The following is a 12,749-nucleotide window of genomic DNA, read 5'->3' as shown; positions in this document are numbered from 1 at the left end:
AACAGGTAAACCCACTACAGTATCCACTTATAAATATAGAAACAATATAAACTTGCAGACACTAAAGTTAAATACCCTTAACAATTGCGAAACCGGAAAAGGACTATTAAATTTTAAATACTAATTTTTAAATACTAATTCTTACACAAAAAACACAAAGTCTGGGATACGAATTATAGTAGCTCTCTCTTCAATATACCTTTCAGGTTTTTTTGGGTTTCAAAAAAGAGATCTATGTTATTATAAAAATTTGATAATCTCATCATTCTGCACAGTGGAGATGACTGACAACTGTTAGTATTTCTGAAAGGTAAATTAAAAAGATCACTAAGTCTTAATTGCCGTGATGGAATATTAAATCTCAACCCCTGCATCAAACATGGACAATCCACTCTATTATTCAACAGTTTATGCAAAAATAAAAGGTCTGAAATTTTTCTTCTGTTGTCAAGAGTAAGTATACCAAAATGTTTTCTTATATCACCTAAGTCATTAGTAACAATATTTAAATTATCCCTATAATAAAGACACTTTAAAAATTTGTTCTGCACAGATTCCAATCTATTTTTATAAATTGAGTAAATCGGATTCCAAACAACACACCCAAAATTAAGCTTGCTATAAACAAATGCATAATACAAAAAAATATAGGATCTAGAGGATTTCAAAATTTTAGCCTGCCTATTAATAAACCCTAACATTTTATACGCACTTAACACTAAGGTATTAATATGTTTATCAAAAAGTAACTTCTCGTCAAAAATGATTCCCAAATCCTTCACCTCTTGGGTCCTTTTAAGATCAACATTATTTATATTATAATTAAATTGAATTTTTAATTTATTTTTAGTAAATGAAATAAACTGACATTTTTTAATATTTAAAAAAAGGCAATTGATCCGACAGTATTCAACAAGGCTTTCTATATCCTCCTGCAGGAGCTGGCAGTTTTCGTGTGATTTTATAGGTCTAAAGAATTTAAGATCATCTGCATAAAGCAAAAACTCCGAGTGTTTAAAACATTTAAATATATCATTTATAAATATTATGAAAAAAAGGGGCTCAAATGAGATCCTTGTGGCACCCCCGACGTTACATTAACTATTTCGGAGTTTACGCCGTTTATGCAGACTGTGAACCTTCGATTCGAGAGGTAAGATTCAGCCCATTTTAAAAGAAAACCACCCACCCCTACCAGAGCTAGTTTTTTTAGCAAAATTGAAATGTTAATTTTATCGAAGGCCTTGCTGAAGTCCGTGTAGACGCTGTCAACCTGAATACGTTTGTCCATATTTTTCTTTAAAAATTCAAGATAGGTGAGAAGATTGCTGTCTATAGAACGGTTTGCAAAAAACCCATGTTGTTCAAAAATTAATTGTCTTTTCACTAACTTAAAAAAATATGTATATAAAAGTTTTTCAAATAATTTTGCAAATATACTGAGCTTACTTATTGGACGGTAGTTGGAGATAATATTTTTTTGCCCGTTCTTATATATAGGAATTACATTGGAAACCTTCCACGCATCCGGAAATTGACCTTGTAAAAGCGATTGATTATATAATTTATATAAAGGATATGAGAGTCCTCTAGAACAATTTTTGACAAATAATGAAGGTATGCCATCAGGGCCTGCACCCTTTTTAGGATGCAGATCATTAATTCCTGCTACAACCTCATCCAGTTGAAATTGAATTAAACCTAGATTATCATGTGTCATGTTACTGTTATGATGATTATTTGATACACTTGGCGCTACAAAAACTGATTTAAAATACTCTGAGAATAAATCGCTAATTTCTTTTGAGGTGGAGGCTTCAGTATTATTATATTTCATAACTGAAGGTAAGCCAGAATTTCCCCTCTTAACAGATACAAGTTTCCAGAAAATTTTATTATTTGTTGATATTTCGTCCTCTAAAAAGGATATATAATTATTAAAATCACGTTTTATTAGCCCCTTAGATCGACTTCTTAAGAGTTTAAATATGTTTAGATCAGATGGGTTTTTATATATTTTCCATTTTTTGTGAAATTTATTTTTTTCCTTAATTACTTTAATAGTAGCTTTTGAAAAATAATAAGGGTAACCACTACTCTGATGGATAAGTGGGACCTTTTCTTTGATTATATCCCTTAAAATATTATAAAATTTACTTAGATTTATGTGAATATTAACACTAGTAAGAATAGTATCCCAATAAATTTTAGACATTTCATTATTGATTTCCTCAAAATTTGCCTTTTTATAATTAAAAAAACTATGTTTTGGGTTTCTTAAGGATTTAGGAATATCTAGGCAAAACAAAAATTCAAGAGCAGGATGATGGCTATCCTCCTTGACTGCTGGGGCCGAACATTTCATAATATGACTAATATAGTTTTTATTACAAAGAATTAAATCCAAAATTCTGTTATTATTATTTTTAATAGGATTATATTGCATTAGTCCACTAAATGATAATGTATCTATAAGTTCTGCATGCTCAGCACTTACGGTAATAGGTATCAAAAAATCCTCAGACTTATTTTTCTTTTCCCATGTAACCGAAGAACAGTTCATATCACCACACACCAGAATAGAACTATCACCCACATTATCACTTATCCAGGATAACTTTGAAGAAAAACAAGAATATCCCATACGATCACTTGGCGGAATATAAACGCTACAAAAATACACTGTATTGATTCCGACTTTTAAAGCCACCCATACATCCTCTGCATCACTGAAAAACCCTGGTACACTAACTGCATTAAGCACTTTTTTGGTTGCTATTAACACGCCACCCCCATCCTTCTTTTGTGAAATTGTTGTCTCCCGATCACGTCGAAAGACATTGTACTTATTTAAGTCAAACAGTTCTCCATCAGATATGTTTTTATTAAGCCAGGATTCACTTAAACAAACAATATCAAAGTTCATTCCATCCATAGCCAAAGAAAATTCATTAAGCTTGGTTCTTAAGCCCCTTGTATTTTGGCAATATACGTGAAGAGCCATTTTATTAACAAAAATATCTTAATAAATGAAACATTATAAATATATTACGCAGAGCCATCACCCAACTTCTCCAAAACAGATGAGTTTCCCACAAGAAAAATTCGTGATGTTTCATTTTTCCTCAAGCAGATATTGCCATTCTTGACCCAGACAAATTTAAACTGATGATCCTTAGCAAACTGCTTGACCTCCTTCAACAATATTTTCTTTTCGCTGATTAAGTTTTCATTGATAAATATTGGCTTTTGAGCACTGGCCAGCATTAAACCAGGTCCATTTTTCCCAGTAGAACGAATCTTGGCTTTCACAGCACCCATCACTTTCTCCTTAAAAATGCGGGATGAAAATCGAACTACTATAGGCTTTGGTAGATTTTGATTTCGACTCTGGACACGATGAATAAAATCAATTCTTTCTTCTTCAATATCGCACTGAATAGATTTACCTATATTATTTACAATTGTAATAAGATTTTCATTTTTTATTTCTGGTATCCCATGGATCTCAATATTATTGGATCTGGAAAACTGTTCAAGTGAGTTAATTTTTTGCGTGATTAACATAGAATCAGCCTTTAATCTCTCGTTTTCCTCTCTCAAGATTTTAATGCATTTAATGCTTTCAGAAAGAGCTTTTAAAGTAGCCTCAAAATCTGAAATTTTGTCAGAACAAAATGTAACAGACTCCCGCAGCATCCTCAGTTCATTTTCCAAGCAAACAGCCGACAAGCCCTGTGACGCCGACGAAACAGGTATTAGTACCATTACCGCGGCCACCGGCGTCGTTGCCGATAATAATCGACTGTCGTCTTGGCGCCGCCGACGCCAACATCGATGATCGCCGATCGCTAGACTCTTGGTCATCACGGTGCCCAGTACGACATGATGGGCAGTTCCATTTTACACCAGAGGTTGGTCGAAATAAATTTACCTGATCCTTTCTCACTTCGCAGCACTGCGCGTTAGCATGGTATACTTGTTTACAAACATCGCATGGAATTCCTGGTTGATTTCTGCTGACTTTAGAATCACAGGCTACACACTTATCCATCATTGCAACTGAAGAATACAAAATTTATAGCAGTTAGAATATACGAAATAATGCGGAGCTCACGAACAACATGTGCAACCACTGCTGTGCACTACACGACGACGTAAACACTAAAAACGCGATATGCTGCGTTTTTAGTGTTTACTGCCTTTTTGCAATTCAGGTTGAACCATTGCTTGTTGTTTGATCTGCATTTAGTAGAAAAAGGGATATAAACTTCCATTCCTGTCAAGATCGTCTCTGTAATTTGGTTTACACATTCTGAGATGTTATTGGTTCTAAAGCAGACTTCTTTCCAAGGGAATGAGCGATAAAATTCCCGAAGATGGTTCCGCTATGCTGATTTATAGTGCCATACCTTCCGCGGCATCGGAGGATCCTGCGTTTTAACATCCAACTGGCAAGAGACTGTTATCAATTTGTGGTTCGATGTTCGTAGGGGGCCTGTACTGATACAGTATACGAGTCAGGGTCTGAAGCCAAGACCAGATCTAGGAGACTCGTGAACTCGCCGTCTCGATCGGGGATTCTGGTAGGTAGCTCAGCTTCTCGTCCTTCATCGTCGTTCTTGTTGCAGAAGCGCAGCCAGTTGATATTGTGAACGTTAAAATGACGATGACGATGATTTTTGCGCTTGGGTAGTCAATTTGCCGTTGGTTAATGCAATCAACCAGGTTCAAAAAGAGCTGCGTATATTGGGTATCGCTTGGTGGTCTGTAGATACAGCAGATAAATTTCGTGGCTCCACTGGCTATTATTTTGAACCACATAACGTCGAAGTCCGGAGGTTCAAGCGTTTCCTCCCGCTGGCAATTCAACTCGCTCTTGACAAATACTGCCAATCCAAAGTTTAGTCGAAATCGGGTGTGTAGATCGTATCTAGGATAAATAAGGTGAACATTTGTTGTTGGAGGTTTCACCTTTGTTTCTGCCAATGCCAGAATGTGATGCTTATTTGATTGCAGGTGTTGGTGTACTGCATTAATATTGGTGTTTAGGCCTCTGATGTTGCAGAAATTTATTTTTGTCTTTTAAATCCGCCTGATGGACCTCCCGACCAGCCTCCGCCCGGAGATCCGAATGGGAGGCTAGTTTACCTCCGGAAAGTTTTGGTCGTGAGGGCGCCATCATGCATTAATTTTACTACTCCGTTTCCCCTTTGAAAACCGGACACATGGACATGGCGGCGAAACGTGAGTTCCATGGAACCACTTCACGCCGTCACAAGTCCTATGTGGTGGTATTGAAGCGGGCGATGCAAGTGGACAACATCTACCACCAAAGAGGTTGCTCTTTTAGTCGCTTTTTACGACAGGCAGAGCATAGCGGAGGGCTATTCTACCCCGGCCCTCCCCGGGGAAGAGGAACTTAACTACGGCCCAAGCTATAGATAATATAATCAAACGTATAATTAAACCACAATTTGTGCGCGGTGCATTTCAAATTTTCCAACTAAGCGAGATTAAACACCTAATTGAGATTAGGTTCATACAGCGTATATGGGTATTAGCCAATATTCACTAAAAGAATTTTTTACCTAATACATTGAAATATGCAGGTATATTACTGAAAAAATCTTTGTTTTACCGTCGATTAAATATTTGGTTTTAAAATATTCAATCAACGGTATTATTTTGTTAATTAAAACTGATAGAAATCTGTTCATTCATTTAAAAAAAATAAAAATAGATAAATCGTTTGACTTGAATTTTGTTTTCAATATTCTGAATTGTGTAAGAGTTTGTATTTTTTGGCAGAAATAAATTAATAAGTATAAGCACTAGCGCTGCTATTACGCACGCTCGCCGTGTAGAAACACCTTTAGCCGTTCACCGAATTTTATATTATTTGACTGTTCAAATCTGACATTTTGTTTTGACATTGACATAAACACCTGTTCATGAGTGTTTGTTTTATAAAATTTTAAAAACTATTTTTTTAAACTCTTTTATTTGCAAATTATACTGAACCTAACTAACAACAAATAAAATTATGAAGTTTACAGTAAAAACTGTTTTACAACGTTCTCCTAGATTAGGAGAACTGAGCCAAATCCCCGGTAAGCCCGATATTAAATTGGAGACTCCTTTGGTGCTTTTACACACCCAAGCCGGCCACGTACCGCATATTACCCATGAAGTACTGAAAATGGTTACCCAGGAGCCGCAGATTCTGCAAATCCCCGTGGTCAGCATGCATAAATATCAAGAGGCCATCAAATCATTCAGTCATCCTGTGGCCGACTTTATCGGGAGCAAGAACAGTTTGACATGCCTCACCTTGCACGACGTCAGTGATATCATGAAGCCCGGACATCACATAAAAGAAAAGGTTCCAGTGTTCACGAGAAATGGTAAAGTGCTCTATGATAGTGATAAATATATGGATATGGTAGAGCACTGTCAGCCGAACATGTATGTTTTATTAAGTGACAGTGATACCAATGAAACCAGTGCACCCAAGCGTATAGCAAAAGCTTTAGACAACACCGTTGCTTTTGTCAAACAGTGTTTAGAGAGACATAAAAAATGTGAAGCTCTGAAAGACAGTCTTGTGATAGCGCCCATTGCTGGAGCATATTGTGTGAAGTCTAGACAAAAGTGCTTAAACCTTCTTAAACCATATGAAGAGAGTTTTCATGGGTATTTGATTGATGGTTTACACAATAATGGACCGCAAGTGGAGTTCATCCCTTTTAAAGACATCAAGCCTATTGTAGACACAATTGTTGAAGCTATGCCCGAAGAAAAACTTTTAGCCATACAGGGCTGTTGGAACCCTGTGAATATTATTAAACTTGTAAAAGCTGGGGTGGATTTATTTGACACCTCTTATTGTAGGATTTTAACTGAGCGATCATCAGTAATGATTTTTGCTATTGATCCTCAAGACACTTGCAATATATACGAGTTAAACTTGAGGGAAGAACAGTTTTCTGAAGATCTTGAACCATTGAAACCGAACTGTGAATGTTTAGTTTGCATGAATTACACCAGGGCATATATTCACCATCTTTTGACTGTGCAAGAGCTTTTAGGGCCCATTCTGATAATGATCCATAACACCCATCATATGTTAAAGTTTTTTAATAAAATTAGAGAGTCTATCAAGGATGGGACACTGGATGAGCTGGAGTGGAGGGTGCAGAAACAGTTTGATGATTTTCAGAGTAAATTTGAACAGAAAGTTCGGTCTGCTACTGTATAAATATATTTTGTATGAAACAGCCAAACATGAATTAATTAATTTTTATTGATCCCAATTGTTCAAATATGATATGCAGGGTGGATTTTGTACCGTAACACAAATTAAAGTGATGAGAAAGTCTTTAAAAAAATTAAGTGGCCCATATTGTAACCAATAAATCACCAGCAAAATTAATTTAGAATCATAAAGAAATGTCACTCCACTATTTGGGCATTGTGAGGCAATTTCCATTTGGACTTATTAAAATTTTATATATATTTTTCATGACTACAATCTATTTATATACAGGGTGTCCATTTAATATTGCGGCTAAATCATGAAACGGAACAAACATTAAATATGTTAGAGGGGCTACTTTTTAAAATTAGTTTGGTTGATACAGGGTGTCCCAAAAAAGGGTGGTACATAATTTGATTTTTTTTTTAATGGAACCACCTATATTTTTTTACCAATATGGAGTCTTATTAGACTTTCTCTTTAACCCTAAAACTGTTTTGCTCTAAAATGCGACGTTGCTTTGCTATTAACAATTGAAAATCAGTGTTTCGCTTAAATTTTAATGTTTACCACCGACGTTTTTTATCTTTCTAAAAAATCTATGTAGAGTTCTTGGCTAAGTTAATTTTATCATTTGAAATTCCAAAATTTATTTTTTTTATTTAGGGTGATCAAAATCGTTACTCAATGATATTTTCAATTTAATTTTGCGCTATTTTTTTAAATGGAACACGCTATATCTTGTAATGCGTTTGGATAAAGCATTCTTTTATCTTGAATTTGATACTAACAAGTATACCTTTATCTATAACTGTTTTCTCAAAATTTGTTCTTAAAGGAAAAATTACATATTTTTTTCATAGGCATCATGATACTTCGACAGAACACAATTAATAGATATTTTATTGAATCAAAGTGGCAAGGACTTTGTCCCTCTGTTCAATTCTATTTCGAACACTTTTTAATAAGAAAAAAAGTCAATAGTTGTAATAACCATAATAAAATTATAGTAGTAAAGACAAGTAATATTAATCCCTGATGCTTATCTCATTTAAAAATAAAATTCAAAAAATAGGTTTTTTTACAAAGTTGTTAATATTTTGGCCATTATTCATTTATTCTTTGTTGTGTGACGTATGCCAATCAGTGCACAAATTTAATTAATATCTTACAAACAAATTTACAAATTTAATATCTTAGTTTTAATTTTGAAAAAGATCTTTCTGCCGAAGCCACAGAAACTGGAATGGTAAGGAAAAGGTAACATGCAGTTAAAATTTCAGTGAAGCTGCTACAAGATGAAACATTTTCAAATAGGATAAATTGTACAAGTTCATGTATTCTGTTCACAAGGGCGTACGCAGGTTCTAGACTAGGGGGGGGGCAAGAAAAGATATTCATGTTTGGATATCGTGAACAAGTTCGTAGGAAAAAAATAAGTATACTATATACAAAATCTGCATATTTTATTTTAGATACATATTATAAGTTGAAGGTAGTAGGTCTAAGGAGTAATAGTAAAAAATAGTACACAAGTTAACAAGTATTACAAAAGGTTACTAGGTAATTCCTTATTTAAAAATTAATCTTCGTGAATCTTCTGCGAAGCGATTTAAAACATCTTCTATAAAAGAATGACTCAAACTAGTCACTAATTTTTTATGCACACTAAGCATGCAAAGGCCGTTTAGCCTATCTTCTACCATTGTCGATCTCAGCCAGGTTTTTACTCGTCTGAGAGTGCTAAATGTTCTTTCAATGGTAGCTGTAGAATAAGGCATTGCTAATAGCATATGTAGGGCTCTTTCAACCGTTGGATAAAAATTTTCTGCGTGGTGAATCAAATCTGATACTTCCAAAGTTTGAAGATCCACATTTTGCATGTTTTTCCAATAGATCTGTCAAAGTTGAGCTTCTGACATAATGCCTTCTAATTCATAAAATTTGGAGACTTCTTCCATACGAATTTTTAACTCTGCAGCTGCAATTTTTGTAATCTGAGCAGGGTGTAACAAAGATAAGGCAAAAGCTGGAGATTGATCTTGGCTAAACCGCGCTTCTAATGAGGATAGTAATGAGTCCAAATAGGGCACATATAGCGAACGGCGAAAATAGGTAAATGATTATGTAAAATAGCTGGATGATTTGCTCTATAAATTTGACGTCCAATAGTCCGGGGAATAAGCAACTGTATATCTAAAGCTTCCGCTATTTCATTGGCTGTTTTTAAAAGTTCCTCACTACCTTCTTCCGCGGAAAGTCTGTGTTCTATAACAGCAGTTTTTATTGTTTTAATGTGATCTGAACACTTAATTATATCCAGAGTTTTAGACTGCAAAATGTTAGCCACTGGTTCAAGCAAGGAGTTGTATTTGTCTATTATCACAGATTTAACTAGCTACGAGCGTAGCTAGTTAAATCTGTGCTATTATACATAAGGATAATATGAATGAAGTTTGACCAACCGCAGATAATAGTTGGAAAGCTGCAGTTTTCTGTGTGCAGAATTTCCTTCTTGAGAAAGCTGCTCTAAACCTTTAACAATTTCGATAAAATGTTTCTTAAATAATGCAATACTTATATTTTTGGGACCACCTTGTTTCGCAGAGCAATGGAATTTTTGGTGCATATTTTCGACGCAAAACTGATTCCCTGAAAAAATTAATAGTATCTTTGACAGTTCCAATGCAGTTACGGATCTCAGGAACTTTGTTCAGATCATTCACAACAAGGTTTAGTTTGTGGGAGGCGCAGTGAAAATATAGACCCTTCTTGTATGTTTCTCTTAATATTTTTTGGACACCACCATCTTTTCCCGCCATTGTAGCACATCCATCGTAACCTTGACCCACACATTTGTTAACATCAATATTTAATATATTAATGAATTTATTAATTTCACCAGATATAGTTTCGGCATCCATTTTTTCCAGTTCGATGAATCACATAAATTCTTCCCTCACAATTTTTTTTTTGTTGTCGTAAAATTTTACCCCTATTGACAACTGCTCTTTTCCTGATGTCAGCTGATTCATCAGCCAAAATACTGTAGGCATAAGCAGCTTTAATTTCGGTAATTAATTTTTCCCTAATCAAGACTCCACAAATATTTAGGATTTCATTTTGTATCCTTGGAGATGTATACTGAGCATTTTTATGGCCTTTTTCCAAATGATTTTTCAGGACCTCATCACCAGAGCTAATTTTTAGTTTAAGCAGATCTTGAAAAACGCCTTCATCTTTTTCTTTTCCTCTTAGTGGCAAACCATGTGTTCCACAAAAAATAATTGTATTGATGATAGGCCTTAAGACATTTTTATTATCTTCAATAACTTTTGCATGGCCACTGTGCATAGCAACTAGTACATTTGTGTTTGGATTGCTAAAATTTTGAGCAGATTCACTTGACTCTTTATGCCATTGACTACCTACATGGGCTTTGCAGAAAATATGTATATCCTTATATTTTTGGTAAATGGTCGGATAACAAGAGATCCCTGCACGCCGCGTGTAACTTTCGGCGGAAAGAGAACGCAAAACAAACAGAATGCACCTTTTAATCTTTGCGAATAAACAAGCCAGGGCTTATACATTTGTAGCCAAGTATGACTGAATTTGCGTTTTAAGTGCATGGCATCGCCAGAAAAATCATAATTATCAGAAGGTACCCAGCATCGCTTTAGCATTTCCATCTTGTTTTCGGTTGTCATTTGTGAAGATCTTCCAACCCACCGCCCTATGTTTTTGAAGGTGGTAGACAATGGTACAGTGAAAACATCTTGTCGGACTTGCATTGTCTTATTTATTTATTGTAACACGACGTTTCGGTTGGTAAGTATCTCCAACCGTTATCAAGTGTAAACTGACAGCAAACTACTATTCTATAGGCTTATATACTAGATGTGTGCAGCGATGTGGAAGGGGAGGGAAGGGAGGGAAAGTCATCCGTGAAAAAGAGTTGGAGGGGGGGAAGGACACGCGTCTCTCTAGATCCTACACTGTCCTGAGAGTAGAGGCTTCCAGATGTTGGGTATATCGACGCTTCGCTGGCTGAAGATCCTCTGATTCTGTGAAATGAAAGCTGCCTCTACGAACTTCCTCTTCCGCCAGTGCTGTTCCTTGTGCAGAATCTTGGCTTCTGACCAATGGACATTGTGTCCATTATGCCACGCGTGCTCTGCTATTCCGGATTTGGAAACCTCTCCTCTTTGGGTCCAGCTGCGATGTTCCTTCACTCTGATTTCTAGGGGGCGCTTCGTTTCACCTATGTATGAGTCACCGCACTCACATGGGATCCGGTAGACGCAATTTTTGGTATCCACCATGCCATCTGGTTTGGTCTTTGAAACCACGCTTCTGATAGTGGTGCTAGATCTAAAGGCAGTTCTAATATTGTACTTGCTGGCAATGCGTCGGATTTGTTCCGATGTACCCCTAATGTAAGGTATGGGTAGAAGTCTGGTTGTCGTGGTGGCCTCGTCTCTGATTTGATTTGGACGCGTCCTTTGGATGGTCCTACTTATTAGCTTCTTTGGATATCCATTCTGTTGTAGGTCTTTGTAGATGGTATCCACTTCAGTCTTGAGATCCTCGTCGTTTCTACAGATGGTTCGAGCTCAGTTTGTAGATGGATCTTATGATGCCTACTTTGGTGGTTGCGGGATGGTTGGACTCATAGTGCAGATACTGGCCCGTGTGTGTTGGTTTTCTATAAACTGAAGTTCGTAGATTTCCGCCGACCTTTTTAACGATTAATTGTACTATCACTAAGAGTACTGGGGTATCGCCACTTGAGGCATTGGCAGGATTTAAGCCTCGGCATATATCTGAGTCTTATATCCTTAACGAAGTACAATCCGATTTAATTCATGCACTACATCAGACGATATCAGGACATATTTCTGAGGATCAGAGACGTCAGAAGGAACGTTTTGATAAGAAACGTGCCGAAGCGACAAAGTATGAAGAAGGTCAGCTTGTGCGAATCAATAATGCTCTAACAGCTACAGGGGGAAGCAAGAAGCTACTCCCCAGGTTCAAGGGACCGTTCAGGGTATTCAAGGTGCTTCCCAATGATCGGTATGAAGTGGAGGATCTACGGGAGAGTTGTAGAAAGAAACGGGACTGTGGTGGCAGTCGATAGCATGAAACCCTGGATTGTACTAAAAGGTTAGTATACGACTAACAATAGTAAAAATGGTTAGTAAAAGACTAACGAAAGTGAAACGGTTAGTAAACGACTAACGCCCTCAGTGGTTAGTAAACGACTAACATATGTATAAGATAAAGAACAGTTAGCAAATGCTTGACATATGAAATAGTTGACAGAGTATGAATCGTATACGGCCATTAACGGATGTTGACGGTTAGAATAATGGCTAACATGTTATTTTCAGAATAATTAAGTTTTGGAGTCTGAGGCCAGAACAAGAACTCAGGATGGCCGAATGTTAGCAAGAAGAACGCAAAGACGGCCACTCAGCATTCCTAC

The 12,749-nt window shown here is 36.2% G+C and overlaps 1 protein-coding gene across 1 annotated transcript; it reads left to right on the top strand.

Annotated features, from left to right (window-relative positions):
* The first annotated feature begins 5,939 nt into the window (after positions 1 to 5,939).
* Positions 5,940 to 7,286, top strand: LOC126747542 (queuine tRNA-ribosyltransferase accessory subunit 2). The gene has a single exon (XM_050456265.1). The coding sequence runs from the start codon at positions 6,047 to 6,049 to the stop codon at positions 7,259 to 7,261; it is 1,215 nt and encodes a 404-aa protein (XP_050312222.1). The 5' UTR covers positions 5,940 to 6,046; the 3' UTR covers positions 7,262 to 7,286.
* The last annotated feature ends 5,463 nt before the right edge of the window (positions 7,287 to 12,749 follow it).

This window comes from Anthonomus grandis, chromosome 19 (genome assembly GCF_022605725.1).
Source record: "Anthonomus grandis grandis chromosome 19, icAntGran1.3, whole genome shotgun sequence".
Classification (NCBI taxonomy): domain Eukaryota; kingdom Metazoa; phylum Arthropoda; class Insecta; order Coleoptera; family Curculionidae; genus Anthonomus; species Anthonomus grandis.
The sequence above is the reverse complement of the archived record's forward strand: the minus strand, read 5'-3'. Positions and strand labels throughout refer to the sequence as shown.